The sequence below is a fragment of the Limulus polyphemus genome, unplaced genomic scaffold (assembly GCF_000517525.1).
Source record: "Limulus polyphemus unplaced genomic scaffold, Limulus_polyphemus-2.1.2 Scaffold202, whole genome shotgun sequence".
Lineage (NCBI taxonomy): Eukaryota > Metazoa > Arthropoda > Merostomata > Xiphosura > Limulidae > Limulus > Limulus polyphemus.
In genome coordinates, this window is record NW_013665812.1 from 690,054 (window position 1) to 707,272 (window position 17,219).

Consider the following 17,219-nt stretch of genomic DNA (forward strand, 5'->3'; position numbering starts at 1 on the left):
AAATAAAGACGGAAAAACTAACTTCAAGTAGCTGGGCTTATCTCGGCGTTCCCGCTGTTGCGTCATCGAGATCACGTGACAATTCTCACGCCCTCTTGTTTCTAGAACTATCCCCTAACTTGGCAAAATAGGGTAGGCTGGTATATAAAAGAGGGTAATGTAATGTGTGTGTGAAAATAGTGAGTAATTGAACTGGAGTCACAGGGTATTGTTGAAGTTAACGTTCGTTCGTTACAGTGTTGTTTTAGCGCGAGTATTGAGATTAAGTGTATCGCAGAGTTATATTCGGAAAGAATAAACCAGTTTTATTAAGTAAAGACTTGTGTCGTTAAAATTTCGTCAGAACGAAGTTACGGAAAAATCAATTAACAAACGGAGACGTAACACCGCGTTATACTTGAATAAATCTTCAGAAGAAAGGGAGGAGGTTGGGAGTTTGAACTATATAAGAACTTTTAAGATACGGTGTATAGTTCTATTTAGTTCTACTTAATATCATTTTGTAAGGGTAGAGGTTGGGAGTTTAATTAGTAGAAATATTAGGGTGGCTTCATTTCAATTCATTTCTACTTTAAAAAATTTAAGGCTAACTGCCTTCCCACAACTGGCTATAGACAGTGAAAGGCAGTAGAAGCTGAGACGTTGTGGGTGTAAGCTTTCAGCTTTGTACCCTTATTTGATTGATGGTTTTATGATTTACCATGACGGCTGACTATATTGACATCGGCGTTTGGATTTTGTCTGATAGATGGGATAGCCCCAACGCATTTGGGTGCTACTGTCACAGACATTATCCGCTATGACAATAAGTTGACAACCTGGACTGATAAAGGTAATGCGATATATACACAGAGGGAGAGAGAGATCTTGTATAATATTGCTGTTTTGTTCACGGGTTCATTTAACTTTTCTGGTGAAAATAATGGAAGGTCCAGTCCATGTAAGGGTAATAAGTTAGTATCCTGCTTAACATTTCTATACAGGCATGTGCACGCTGTAACTTGTTGTAGGCTTACTTTGCAGACACGTTATCTACACTACACTGACATAAAAAACAACTTATTTGTACAAAGTAACTGAAGATGCACGATAGCTAATATTCCCAAATATTTTGGGACTAACGTGATGTGTCCTCTCACTATCATCTAAATTACATTAGAATATAGCTTATAGCAATATGTATATACAAAAGAAAGTAACATTTAATTAATGAGGCATTATAAATTTTAATTACATTAAAACTATATTAAAATAACCTTTGTCTAATCAATACAAAATGTACAATATAATGCAAAAATAAACAAAATACTGAACATTTTACACCAAAGCCTCGTTATAGAGAAACATTAACTACAAAAACATACTAATCAAAACCAACCCTTCCATAAACTACAGAAAATATATAGTAAAATAATCCTTTACAAAAATAAAAGATGCAATGTAATTAAAACACTAAGGAAACCTGTTAAGCAGATAATACTCAATAACACAAAGAAAAACTATAAGAAACATCTAACATATTTCAGTATTAAACATACAACCCAAACTAAAAGTAAAATCATTACAAGATATACATACATATATACAAGTTGATTAGTCACACTTCTTTTAATTAAATAATGCACTTAAAGAAAATCAAAATAATACAATAAATACCCAAAATGGAAGAAAGGCAAAAAAGTATGTGCATGATTCAGAGAGTTAAATATATAATACACAAATTTACACTTAAATTAACAACACACAAAATAAACATTACTCACCCAATGATAGCAATGAAGCCCAATTCATTTCTCTTTCACCTTAACCCTGAGAGCAGATCCTGTAGAGTGTTCTATTTGCCATGGTGGTTTCTTTCGTAATATCTCTTTCCTTGGCCAAAGCCTTTTGGGTCTAGACCAGCTTAGCTTACAGCTGGCGGACTTCCTCCTCCATCTTGCATGGCTACAATGGTCGTCACCTGAATTGGTTCGTTTTCTTGTTGTACAGGGCTGAAGCCTTGGTCCACCATGAAACCATTTCTTGGCAATGACACTTGAGGATAGTGACCAGCTGTAGAGTTGGATGGTTAGTGATGGCTGTTAATAAAGTGGTCAGGAACTATACCCTTATATGCCACTGGATTTGGTCATTGGACCTTGTGGACGCCCCTCTTTGTCTCCATGGTCTTGATTATGATCAGCCCAGTAGTTGATTTGGGTATCTTCAATTCACAGCAAACTCCCTCTATAGTGACATAGATGGTCTGGCCACTGTTTATGATGTCTGGACTGCCACAATGGTCATTATAGAGGGAACATCTCAGTCTGCTATGGTCTCTGAGATGGGAGACTTCATCCAGGGACCAGGGTTTCTGCAACTCTCCAAGAGGTTTGCTCTAGTTTTAGGATGTAGTCTTACCACCTCTAGAACATATGTTTTGGGAATGGCTCAGCCCCAAGGTTTCATTTAGTCTCCACTTGATCAACACATATAGTCATGCTACCCACTGTACATCTGCCAGACAACTGCTAACACAGCTTACCCTCTGACCCAGTCATATTCCCTCCACTATTGCAATTACTCAAACAAGCATTGTTTCGATAGCTGTAGTACCATAATTTGCTACCATTTATGAGCTATTAAACTCATCTCATTTGTTTTGGGTATTAAGAAATAAATAATCACTGGTATAATTCAGCCAAACTGATACTTTGCAGATTAAATTATCATCAGCTAGGATTAATATTCGTAGTTGAACTACAGTATGTATCAGTATACACTCGGATGAAGTACAATATTTCACTGCATGTGGAGAAGTCATACACTTTTCAGGTATACAGGGAGAAATATAATGGGAATAGTGTAGTATGCTCTTTAGAATTCCCACCACCTGTGTAGATGAACAACATTTTACCTCAGTAAATCACTTGGTAGTTCTGAAAGCAAAGAATATCACTTACTTTCAGTCAGTAACTTTTCATCCACATAACCATCCTAGCTGCATGATAATCGAACAGTTATTATTCGATATATGGTAGATATCAATCAATGAATTTTCCTGCCCAATAGCTTAGAAAACAAGGTTCGCAACACCCTTTCAGATCAGATGAGTTTTGAAAATTTCTCTGCCATGATATCAGCTATGGATTGTACTGTAGTATCAACTAATTGATAAGCCTTGGCCCACATTATAAAATAATCAGTGCTGAATGTTATGTACTGATTATATCGCTTAGTCTCTGGGAGTGGATCAGTGATATCCAGGAATAACCTTTATAGAGGAGTTTCAATAATTCACTACTGAATTTGAACATGTTTTGGCTGGTTCTTTCCCTGGAAGGAAAACACTGTACATTGTTCACACCAGTTCTGAACATTTCGACTCGAATGTGGCCAGTAAAACTGCCATTGAAAATTATCACACATGCACACCATACCTTGGTGACACACAATCGTACACTATGCAAGGTCTGGAGAATCTCGTGCCATAAGGATCTGGAGACCACTAGTTACAGCACATGTGGAGAACCATGGTTTGGTGGTTCATAATGATTGTACAACACATCTTCCTGAACTCATAACTGGCCATATATATATGACAGGTTACATGCCTCCATGCCATGTTCCTCGAGCTGTACTGGTCGAGCTTCACCTTGTTTCATGGCAAGGATCATCCAGTCGGGGTCATTTACTAGTGGAATCTCCTACAGTATGGCCTGTTGTTACTATGACAGAATTGGTTTCAACTTCCACTTGGTGTCAAGGTTAGGACATTCAATGAATAGACAAGGTCTGATCATGTGGTGAAACAAACAATTGGCATTTCTGTATTGTGGACCCAGACGATGTAATATGAAGAATTAATACTCTTTTAACATTCTTATTTAATGTGCTAACATCCTTTCCAAATTTTTAAAGTTCATGAGCCGCCTATCAAATAAATAGTGTCAATAATGTTTTACAAAGAAAGACTACAACTGTAAACAATACTTTTTCATCTTACAGAATCTGCATTCTAGAGCCAGGAGCGTGCGACTAGTTTATGAAATTGCATATTTTCCTTTGTCCTGCAACTATGAAATCATTGTTCTAATTCAATTGTTAGAAAATGAACTATATTCATTATTCAGTGAAACACAAATACTGTGTGTGCATACCTGCTTGGATGTTTAAATATGGTGGACCATTGCTTTTACTGATTAATCCTTCAGACTACTCAGTTGAGATCTTGTATCAGACCGTCTTACTATCTAAAGATGGGGTTCCAAGTTATCTAAATCCAAGGTTTCTTAGTTTACAAGAAACATCAAGACACTTCCGGCCAAAAACAGAACCTGCAGGACACACTGTGTTATTAATAACAGGAGTAACAATTTAGCGATTTTTCACCTTTTGTAGCTCGGACTATGGTTATTGAAGCACTCACATATTTTCAGTAGATCTGCTGTTCTGGATGCTTACTTCACATATGAAATTTCAAGGCAATCCACTAAGAAGTACTTGAGATATAACATCTCCAATTTTGATTGAGTTTCTTCCTATTTTTTTTCTTCGCACCAAAAGTATGGAAAAACCTCATGTTATATACTTAAAACTATAAAGCTACACTTTCCCAGAGGGTCTAATGCTAATCACATCACTAGTCATTCTTATTAGAAAATAAAGGAGATTGTAACTCGAGATACCACCTGACCTACCAATAGAGAAAAATGCTGTCTACTTTCTCACACTAAATACAACTTTACAGCTATCTTCCCCATGGACACACAAGGTTAACCTTCAGTTGCATGACACAGAACAATAGGTAGCTAGAATGAAATGAGCGTGATAACTTTCTTTACCAGCATGTTATATGAAAACTGAACATATATCTGAATACATTCCAAATCTTTAAATGTTCTGTTTTAATACTCATGATATTCCACACTAGAAGCAATATATTTTAAAGTATAGTTAATACTGCTTAAAATTACAATGTTGTGCTTTTTTTCAAGAAAGCTTTTTTTAACAATATGATATTTAAAAAATTGTTCACGAATTGCAGCTACCTTCTGGTAGATCAAGTGTTAACAACATGCTTTAACATAGAGATTAAACCATTATCTGACCCAACTAAGTAGTTGTTGCTGAATATAATTCTATGAAGCTAACAATTTATTTTATATATTTATAACATGTGGTCATGTCCACTCAAAAATACTAGTAATCTCAAATTTGGGGTAAAGTTCCATTTGCTAGATTACGTTTATGTATACTACCATTTTAAAACAACATTTGGACAAATCCCTTTAAAAGTATATAGTATGGACTCCAGTTGATAATCAGTCTTATGTTTGGAGTAAATAAGAGTACCCCAAAAATTAAGATTAATTTAAACAATGTTACACTTTTGATACCAGAAAAATGTTTTTAAAGTTTCAACCTTGTAAATTTCATAATCAAAAAATAGATCTGCATGATTGCTATATGAAAATATATGTGTGCATTTTAACAGTAATGTGAAAAGCAATTTTTTTTCTTCAAACTAATTAACTTAATACTCAAAATGGACCACATTAAGTCAGAAACACTTAAATATACCATTAGGAATTATTTTCTCCAAACCATTATAGTAGAACTTTAGTGCTCTTATGTATACCTTATATCCCAAACACGATTCTAAGCTTGCAGCTTTGATAAAATAACAACATTAAATTACAAGTTCTTTATCCCTCTCTTTTTAATTTTTTGGATATTAATTGCCAAACATGAGAAGTATGTTAATAATAGTTTTGTATCATTCATGATTGAGCCCAACACCCCTGCCAGATGAGTGCTGTATAAACTGAACTAAATATTCAATTCACTAGCATGTGCCCCCCAGTTGCATAGCGGTATGTCTGCGGACTTACAACGCTAGAAATCAGGTTTCGATACCCGTAGTGGACAAAGCACAGATAGCCCATTGTGTAGCTTTGTACTTAACTTCAAACAAACAAACACTAGCGTGTTTTAACAACTTAAAAAAATCCTCACATTATTCCTATTAAGGGTGTGTGGAGTAATGATGTTTCTTTAACCCATTAGCTATCACTACTAAGGTTCTTTTTCACAACTCAAACTACCACAAAAATGCAATGCATGTTTCAATGTTAGTTTATTGATAAAATTTATATGCTAGTTTTTATATCTTCAGCCTTTCATGTGTTAGATTATCTTATTTTACCCAATAAGAACATATGGAACAATATAATATAATCCTTCTTTGCTACAGCCTTTTCTTTTAACCTTATTTGCTTTGCACAGTAACAATAAAATAATTTATGTTTCCATTAGTGAAAATGTCTTTAGATTTCGTTATCTAGAAAATATGCTTTTTGAACTAAATCTTACAGAATAGTTTGTGTCATTAAGAATACAGAATTTTGGAATACTCATTACAAGTAAATGTTATATATTAACATTTTATTTCTCTCAATATTTAGTATGTTGCTACAAATGAAAAAAAAATTATATTCTGCAAGTCTTAAATATTAAGTGAAAAAGGTCATTTATTTAATGGAATGCACATTATCTGAGGTATTTAATTTGATTTTCAGGTGATACACATGACATTACTGAGCCAACTTGAAGGAAGAAAACATAAATATGAAAAAAGCACAAGTGGAAACTCAGCTGATAGAGAAAACCAAGATTACCAAGAGTCAACAATAAGAAAAGATCGCGCTCAGATGTTAAAAACAGTTCAGCAGAATAGTGTTTTAGACTCCAGTGGTGAATTTCAGATCATTAATTTTCTAATGCGAGCAGAATCACTAGGTTCTCGTAATATCGTTAGTCAGGATTTATCTATTGTGACTCATACAACAGTTAACCATCTCCATTACCTCAGTACATTAAGTGAGCGATGGCAAGGCCCAATGTCAGTTTCAGTTTTTGCTGTTACTCAGGGTGGCTCACTTGCTGTAGAAAGCATTCTCTACCTCAGACACTGCTTTCCATCAATTCGGTATAACACCAGCTTTCACCTAATTTATCCATTGAAAAATCTTTCAGGAGAAACAAAAATACACCAAGAAAAGGCTCCTGTCTTTGGATCTTGTGATAATGAGTTAAATATTGTACAGCATCTAAATGTTCCTGATAATGATGTCCAAGAAATACTTTACCCAAATAATCTCTTAAGAAATGTAGCAAGAAAGAATGCTTTAACAGAATATGTTTTCACCATAGATATTGATCTCCTTCCCAGCAGTCACTTGCATACGAACTTTTTGACATTTGCCAAAGAGAATAGGTTATTTCTGGATTCTCACAAAGATGATAAAACTGTTTACGTTGTGCATGCGTTTGAAGTGAAGAAAGGGACTGAGGTGCCTGCACAAAAAACATCTCTTATACAATTACTAGAACTCATGGAAGCCAGGCCATTTTCTTTGGAACTCTGCTGGAAATGCCAGAAACACACAGACTATGATGCGTGGGAACACGAACCACAAGCACCTAAATTGAATGTTTTATTTGAAGTTCTCTGGAGAGATCCCTGGCAGCCATTTTACATTGCTCGAAACACCGTACCGTTGTATGATGAGCGTTTTCGGCAGTATAAGTTTAATGGAATTAGCCAAGTAAGCCTTTTTTTAGGTTTATATTTATACATTATATTAGGATTTGATGGCAACTAAAAAAATTATAAATTAGTCTGACAGAATCATTGATGTTTTTATTTTCGATTTGGATACAAATAATATGTTACAGTAGGGCAGTATTTACTAATTAGGGATATTAAGAAGGCAATGCTCTGTGTAGTAGTTAACTCTCCCTAAATTAATATGAAATATATTTCATTGATACAATGCTACCTGGTGCTGAAGATGTGTTTCATTTTATTGTTAACTTAAGTAAAACGGATAAAATATATTCGAGACATGTAGTCAATTATAGAAGTGTCAGTTGAAAGGAAAATTATTAATAGTAACACTACACTTTTTATTTCTGTTCCTGGATTATAAGACAACAACTAAAGATGTTTTTCACAATGGCCGAACTGTAGGACGTCAGGCTGGCATGACTCCTCTCCACCTAGTGTCAGAATCAAGACACTAAAAGTGTTTTTCACAATGGTGAGAACGGTATGACGTCTGGCTGGCATGACTCCTCTTCACCTAGTGTCAGAATCAAGATACTAAAGATGTTTTTCACAATGGTGAGAAGTGTAGGACGTCAGGCTGGCATGACTCCTCTCTGCCTAGTGTCAGAATCAAGACACTAAAAGTGTTTTTCACAATGGTGAGAACGGTATGACGTCTGGCTGGCATGACTCCTCTCCACCTAGTGTCAGAATCAAGATACTAAAGATGTTTTTCACAATGGTGAGAAGTGTAAAACGTCTGACAGACATGACTGCTGTCCACATAGTGTCAGGATCAAAACACAGAAGACTTTCTTCACAATGGTGGAAACTGTAGGACATCAGACAGGCATGACTGTTTTCCATGTAACGTCAGGATCCAAACATAAGGGTCACAACTGGCCCTTTGCTGCACCAATCTAATCTCATGGCTATTTTCTTATACTGTAGATGAGATAATCAACATAAAGGATGCTACTTTGCTTGATCTGATTCCTGAACAAATATTAGGTCGTCAAGAAAATAATGTCGCGTTTTGGAACACTTTCATTAACCTCCCCCCAAAAACGTACATCACGTATACTAGTTAAATGAATCGCCTAAAGTTCACGTTAGTGTAGCCTATATAATGTATAAAGTTTAGTATACTCTAATCCCTTATAGTGATAGCACACGACGAGACATTCGGCATGTAATGCTGTTTGAATACAAGAAGGGAAACAACGCCTATGTACCCATAAAGAATATCAAAGAAGTTTATGGAAATGTTTTGAACGTTCGTAAGTGTCAACGATGGTTCAGCAAATTTCGTTCAGGTGACTTTAGACTTAAAAACTATGATGGCAAGGGACGACATGTTGGAATTTATATTGATGCTCTGAAGACGCTTGTTGTGTCTAACCCAAGGCAACACACTCGTGAAATGGCCATGAAATTGTATGTTTCTCAGGAAACAATACGTAAACACCTAATGAACATGGAAAACTCCATAAAGAAGGTGTTTGGGTGTCTTACGAACTCTCCGATGATCATTGGTTCCAACGTGTGAATGTTGCTTCGTCTCTTTTGGCGGGTAATGCGCGTGAACCATTTTTGGACAGAATTGTCATCGGTTATGAAAAATGGTTTCTCTATGTGGATATTAAACGCCAAAAACAATGGCTCAGTCCAAAACCTAGATTCCATCCGCAGAAAGTGATGCTTTGCATTTGGTGGGACATCAAAGGAGTAATTCATTTCCAACTCCTCAATCCACAGCGAACTGTCAATGCAGAGATCTACAGTCGGCAACTGGAACGTTGAAATCAAGCCCTTCACTCATCTCCACAACAATGCACGTCCTCATGTGGCACGTTTAACGCAACACAATATTATGGAGTTGAGTGGGGAAATTCTTCCCCTTCCACCGTATTCTCAAGATGTGGCACCATCAGATTACCATCTTTTTCGTTCGCTGCAACACCATCTTAATGTGAAAACGTATGCAAATGTGGAAGGTGTTAAAGAGTACATCGACATGTTTTTTGCTTCAAAGCCAAATGATTTCTTTAACTGTAAGATGGAAAAGCATCATCGATAAGAATGGAGACTATTTCATTTAATAAATGTTTTGTTTTGATATATAAGTTGTTCGGGTTTCTTCATCTAAAAAAGCGACATTAATTTTCTTTACGACCTAATATATGACAGGGCAGTGACCTATAAAGCTTAATCTGTTGTACAATGCAATCCAACAAACCAAAATAAAGAATAACTTACACCACTATAGTCTAGAAGTTTGAAGTATTATGTTACATCAATAATCTATAGAAATATTTTTGTAATGAATGATGGTACTAATGTAGGATGCGTTTCCCTTTTCATTATACATTCATAAATTGCTACTCATAAATCTTCAGTATAGAAAATTATTGATTTATCCGGCGGGGAAATTCGTGTCAGCTTTCCAACACAATCATGTTTATGTTTGTGTATATTTGTGTCTTTTACACAAATACGTTGTTTTGCTTTGCATTGATTCGGCTTGCAGACGTCCTAATGTTCAGTTATATCAGTGTTATTTGTATGCAACAACAGGCTTTAAAATGATTACTTAGTTCGCTACTCATTATCGTTTAGTGCCTCGTATTTTTAATTGTGCCTGTTCGTGGACAATACTGAAGAATATGCAATAATAATGCAGCAGGACGACTAATTTTCTTACCTCATTAGTGAAGTGACTGATATCTGCTTTTTAGAAAAGTGGATTCTTAGGTATTTAAACTTGTTGTTGTTTTTTGCGCTTTTCTTTCTCGTTGGTAGTTTTTAATAAAGATTTTTTCTGATTAAACGTGATAAGAAACAACGTATTTTGATGTTTAACATATCGATTGCATAAGAATACTTCAGGTAGAAATGTTAGGTACACAAGTTTAGATGATTGATATTTATTTCCACCAACAACCCCTTCCCCAATGGCTCAGCAGTAAGGCTAAAGACTTATAACGCTAAAACCGAGTTTCGATACCTGTATAGCTTTGTGATTAACAAAAAAGAGAAAGTAATCGACCGACAAAATACAAACAAGTGAATTCATGAGTTTTTATATACAAATCACTGAACATGCTATGGGAGAAAATGCATAATGCTACCCCGAAATGAACTCAGCAGGCCTCCCAGTCTGTTTGGACAAAACTATAAGTTCTAAAATATAAAAAATAGGTGTATCTTAGACTTTTAATTTTCCAAGCTGGGGGTTTCTAAAGCCCTCTAGTTTTACCAGATAAAGGTTTTTACGTATATCAGTAAGACGACTACGCGGATGATGAAAGTCTACGTACATTTCAGTATAGATACACCAAACTTACTGAACATATATACACACACACTTTCTGAAGACTGTATTTGTAATATATATACAAATGGTGGAAATGAACTTGGGTAATTGTCACTTCCATAAGCTTTTAACTGCCACAAAATCAATTTTGGAGGCCATATATTAAATACATTTTGCAAGACAAAAGTATAAGTTTAGATATTGTTTCCAGAAAAATACAGGTCACCTTTTAAAATAGCAGTTGTTATTTGTACATCCGACTTCCCTAAGTTATTCGTGCGGTCATGACGTCTTTGCACGCTTATCTTATACCATTATATAATAACTTCTACCAGAAGAGCTGCTAAAATTATACAATAATAATAAATATTCTTAGCCATGAATAAAAGGCGAGCAACAAAAAGCCTCTATGACCACTCTGTCCTAGGTTATCAGTTAAGTAACCTCGCTACTAGCGGTGTTATCAGCCTATTTATAACCACATCGAAAAAAGGCAACTGAAAATGTTAGCCAAAGTACTAGAATAAACTCTGCTTCAAGAAGAAATGAGAATTAACTCGCATAGCAGTGCAGTTGTAGCAGTAACCGATACAAATATAAAGGGTGTTGACCATTTTTGAAATTATAATTAGAAAGGACAAAAGGAAAAACGAAAGAAATCGGTGGTTTCTAAAAAAGCCCGCTCAGCTACCACACACAATGAAGTCAGTATAACTGAACACACAAATCCTTATTTCCGATAAAATTATTGTTTAATAATGCTTGAATAAATATGCACACGGAAGTCGGAGTATATGGGCATGTATGATAGCCACTTCTTTCAAAATAACGGCTTTTTACAGGTTTTAAAGGAACCAGCTGAGGATCTTAATTAGTTATATATGACATAAAAAACGTAACATTTTCTATATTTACATATATATTATATTGGCCATAAAGCTAGCTTGTTGGAAGTGTTTGTGGACGGTGTTATTGGTGAAATTTGCACTTAATGTGAACAGTTTTGAACCTCAGTTTTAATGTATATTGTGATTTTAGCCGCGGATCATAGAACGGCTTATGAGTTTTTTTTTTTTAAGTACAAACTTTTAGGCGGTATGTCTGTGGACTTACAACGCTAGAAACAGGGTTTCGATACTCATAGTGGGCAGAGCACAGATAGCCCATTATGTAGCCTTGTGCTTAACTTCAAAACAAACAAAACAAAACAAAACTTTTAGCTCATAGCTCCGTCATCTCTAGACCGATTTGAGATTTAATTACAGTTTTGGGCTCAAAAGGTCAATCCCTTTCGATTGATGTATTTGACTACGCTCCTGGTCTCATAGATTAATTTACTCTAATACTGCCTAAAATAATTTCAATTGAAGGGTGGGATTCTAGAGATCCTGGTGAGTAATAAAATCGAATCTGGTATATGCCGCGCCTCATGCTTGGTATTGCTGGCGCATAAAAATATAGCTAATAAAATGGGAAACAAAGGTCTTATAAATTAAGTTACTCTAATCCTGCCTAAAACAATTTCAAGTGCCGCGGCTATTGAGAATTCCCTCTTGTTTATTTAAGTCTTAGCTTTAATTCAAGGCAATCGTTTGACAGCAGGCTTTCTATGAAAGTAAATTATGCCTGAGAATAAACAACCGCTAAATCGATGTATTTATAAAACTATTTAGAGTATATAAAGGCACAATAGCATATTAGCGATTCATCAAGCTATTTAACAGGCATATGTCTGAGAATGGAATTGCTTTGATTTATCCATCCAAATGTCTTATAATTTGCAAACATAAATGCGTGAATCTTGTCATGTCTTGATGCAGTATTATCAGTTGAGCATTAATCTGTAAGAAATTGAATTCTTCTACGGTAAAATTAGTATCCACATATTTTCCTGGCACTCATTCAAGTTGACTTCAACTTTTATACCTTTCTTCCAGGTTTTGACTTACCATTGTCGCTTATTCCTTAATATTAAAGACTGTTCTACCATTGAACAACAACAACAACCCTGATTGAAATGAATTGCTAACACGGAGACGACTATGAAACTTCATTACAATCATATAAACGTTTTGCTTGTAGTGACGACAAAATTCTTTGTTTGTTTGTTGTTAAGCACAAAGCTACACATAAGCTCTGCCCATAAGAGGTATCGAAACTCGACCTTTAGCGTTATAAGTCCCCAGATTTACTGCTGAGTCACTGGGATGTCTATGAAATTCTGTTCATTAAAAGTTTGCTTAAGTCCTCCAACGTTGGTTTTCCTATCAGAAATGTGACGTGACAGTTTGTGCTGAAGTTTGTCTTGTAATTAATAGACACACTTCACATTTATGTACAAGAGTTCATTGTGTGTATATAATGTTACCATATAAACCCCGGAAGTGTCTGTTTTAAGGGTGAATGATATTACAATGTTACAATTTTAATGTCCATATTTATTTATTCGTTGTTAGGTACAAAGCAAAGTAGGGCTAAGGTCCATATATATCGATACTCCTGGATTTTTGTACATTATTAGTATGATTCCTCTTTACACTTGTTACCTATACAGTGATGTTCGTAAATATCTTTGCCTGTATGTTTAACTTACATAGGTACATTTGAAATGTTTATATCTACCTGTCCACTCCAAGGCAGTGATCGTATGCAAATACACCGGGTGGTTCAATGTCTATTGACAGACAAATAATTCAGAAATGGAGAGGTATAGGAAAATAATTGTTAGTAGTATGGAATTAGGTGTTGTGGACCTACCCTTAATACCTAAGGTCATTCAAGATCACACTTTTCGAAACTTATCAAATGCACCATACTCCAAAAATGTCAGTTGGAAAGACGTAGACAATATCAAATGGGACATTTTAAACTGTAAAAAAGTACCAAATCGCTCCACAAAAACAATAGTGATATTGTAACAAGGTGTGCGTACAACTCGTTAGTCCATAGTGTTAACAATTATTTTCCAATATCTCTCCATACCTGAACTATTTGCCTCTCAGTACACTTGTGAATCCCCTCCCCTCAGTATACGCTTTTACGTTTATGAGAAAAATATACTCTAACACGCTGCACAACAAGTTTTTTTTATGCGTTGGCGAGTAATGTCGGAAGCAGTTTTAGCATGTATCGTGTAATTTCCAATTTCTTAACAGCAGCACATCATGTTATTACAATAGTAGATTTACCAACAACGATCTATAAACATAATGAAAGATTATTTTATGCAGAAAACATACCACATGTTTCGTATCAATGTTCGTTACATAAAATTATTTTCATTATGCTTTGCTTATTAGTCGTTGTGGGTCAACTTACTATTTAAATTTATTGTTCATATGTAAGAAACTATCTTTAACTTTTGTTATTTAGTCACTAATGTGCCTTTTCTTTTTTCTTTCTGGAATATTGCGTTGAAAAATCGTTTATCTGAGTGTATACTAGTTTTATGGTAGTCGTAACTTTGGAGTTTCAATTTTGTCACCTGACTGTTACCAATATTTCATGTAGCGTGTGTCATTTATGCTAGTTTTACAACCTACATCACGTGACATCTACACTCGTTACACGATCTGAACATAGATTAAATGTATCTATCTTTTGGTCTGTTATCTATCAAACTATCGATCAATCGCTTTGGCTCAAATTTATCTACCACTTTGATATTTTTCCGGCTGAAGCAATTTCGTTGAAAACATTTTTCCAATTTCACAGAATGGGATATATATGAAAATAAAATTAAACTAAAAACAAATCCAAGCTACCGCATCCATAAAACTCCTTTTAGTTGCATAAGTAATGATAACATGGTGATACAAAAATACACCATACCTTATATATAAAGGCAAAATTCGATTTTTGTGTTACATGTCGATTCAACCGTCATAAATCTATAAATGAATGCAATAATAAATCTATTAAAGTGAAATTTATAATTTGGTATAATGAATAATTAATATGATGCATGAAAAGTTACATTATGTCAGAGACAGTTACTATTAATGCATTGTTAAAGCTATGAGCGTTTATTTCTGTAACGTAAATAACAACCAAAACGTTGTAATGTTAATTTTTTCGTATGACAGCAGCCATTAATTTCGAGGTTGGGTAGAAGCTTGTAAGTCTTCATCTGCTTCACATCAATACTTATTATGTTGTTAACGGTACCAAGGGATTTGCCAATCGTCAACAGAATGTTTATTCTTAGGTCACAGGGTTCTCTTTCGTAATAATTATTTTCACTTTGCAGTGTCGTTTCGAAGCCCATTGGTTACCTAAAAGCTCTGCTTTGAGAGATTTTGCAGTTTTCATATAAAACATGGAAGGTATTTTTCTTGAAATGTGTTCTTTGGCCTTAAATCGTTTAATAATTTCATTATTCGAACATCCCTCCTTGCAAAGTCTTTGGCAAACCTCCAACGATAAATATATTTATGGAAGCGTTGCACTGCCGAGTGGTCTGGAATTCAGTGTCTACCAAGCTTATAGTTACTACATGTGCCATCCCTGGCAATAAGCTCACATCTGCAGCACTAGCCTATGCAAATTCTTCTTGTAAAGTACGATTACACCTCTGTAAGTTCTACAGATACGTTAAACATTTGTTCTTTTTGTTATTATTCTGAATCAATAATACTTAGGAGTATCTACAACCAAGTGTCACTACACACTGGTATCTGGAACTAACATAATAAAGAACAACAACTATTAAATGTTTATACAGAGTAATTTTAAATCCAGATAATTGTATAATGTCACTGGTATACCATGCAAATAACTCCTTGAACCAGAAAAGACGCTAAAATATCTTAAAAGATAACATCATCTAATGATATATCAGATATTTATCAAGCAATTGTGCAAAGAAAGTTAAGCGTCATGAAACCTATCTGTATTAACAGTATAGAGGGAACAAATGAACTATTGGTACTGTATATCCACCTAGACGGAGTTCTCTCTAGTCAGTGTAAAAGATCAGCTTCTGGTTCTTTATATACCTTCGTAAACCGTGTTCTATATAGTCAGTGGAGAGGATTAAGCTCCTTATCTTGTAAACCTTCCTGGACTGTGTTATGTTTAATCAGTAGACATGACTAATTCCTGGTCCTCTGTACTTTCCTAGACTGTGTTCTATCTAGTTATTTGAAAGGTCCAAGCCCCTGATCTTGTATATCTTCTTAGAATGTGTTCTTTTTAGTCAGTGGAAAGGTCGAACCTCTTGGTTCGGTATGTCTTCCTAGGCTCTATTCTACCTTGTCAATGGAGAGGACTACGCTCCTGGTCCTATATACCATCATAGATTGTGTTTTATCTAGTCACTGTAAAGGTCTAACTTCTAGTCCTGTATACTTTCCTAGAATGTGTTATACCTAGTCAGTGTCAGTCCTGTATACTTTCCTAGACTGTGTTCTATCAAATCCGTAGAAAGTCCAAGCTCTGATTTTGTATACCTCTTTACACTTTATTCCAGCTCAGTCATTGAAAATTACCAAGGTTACTTGAGGTGTTCTGTACTTGCTTATAGTACTGGAGAAAGCCAGGCTAGCGTGATTTTATCGATTTGGACAGGTATCTATAGAAATTGAAGAGGCTAACAGATAATTTGTGTGTTAGATTTTATAAATTATTTTTCAATTTATATTGTAAACTCTTGGCAGCTTATACTTGGATCAAAAGTTTTTTTTTAAGTCACACCGATATACATATATAATAGCCGAATGTCTGTCTGTCTGTCACGCTCTGTATCTCCTAAACGGTTGGTTAATCGCAGAAAAAAATTTATACATACATGTATGCTTTTTTTTCTAAGAGTACATTGCAGGAAAATTATTAACTTTTTGCAATACCTAAGATTTCATATCGACATCAACATCGATCTGTCAGCCTTCGTATGTGCTAAAGGTCAATCTCAGAAAAAACTTATTAATAACAAAAATGTTTCTTTTTGTGAGGAAATTTCACAAAAGAAAAAAAAAACTAACAAAACAAGAACTCCTCCGTCGACTGATTAAAAGAAATATTTGGAAGATAAGTGCATGAACGGAAAAAACTCATAAAGAGAGGAACGTTTTTGAGTATAGCTTTGTTGTTGTTCGGTTTATTATGTACACATGATTTTACTGTACCATGTCGAATAGATTGATTTGAATTGAATTTAATATCTCCCCTTTTACACTTTTTATAGAAATGACAACTGCCAAAAAGCGCTCATTTTGGTATCAATGGTCCTGGCATGGACAGGTGGTTAGGGCGCTTGACTCGCAATCTGAGGGTCGCGGGTTCGAATCCCCGTCCCACCAAACATGCTTGCCC

General features: G+C 35.0%; 1 protein-coding gene across 1 annotated transcript in view; it reads left to right on the forward strand.

The window, feature by feature from the left end:
• LOC106478348 (beta-1,4-glucuronyltransferase 1-like) overlaps window positions 1-17,219 on the forward strand; it is a 43,289-nt gene that overhangs the window by 10,939 nt on the left and 15,131 nt on the right. The window contains exon 4 of the mRNA XM_013938887.2: window positions 6,561-7,589. Coding sequence (XP_013794341.2) covers window positions 6,561-7,589 — 1,029 coding nt within the window. The remainder of the gene's footprint in view (window positions 1-6,560; window positions 7,590-17,219) is intronic.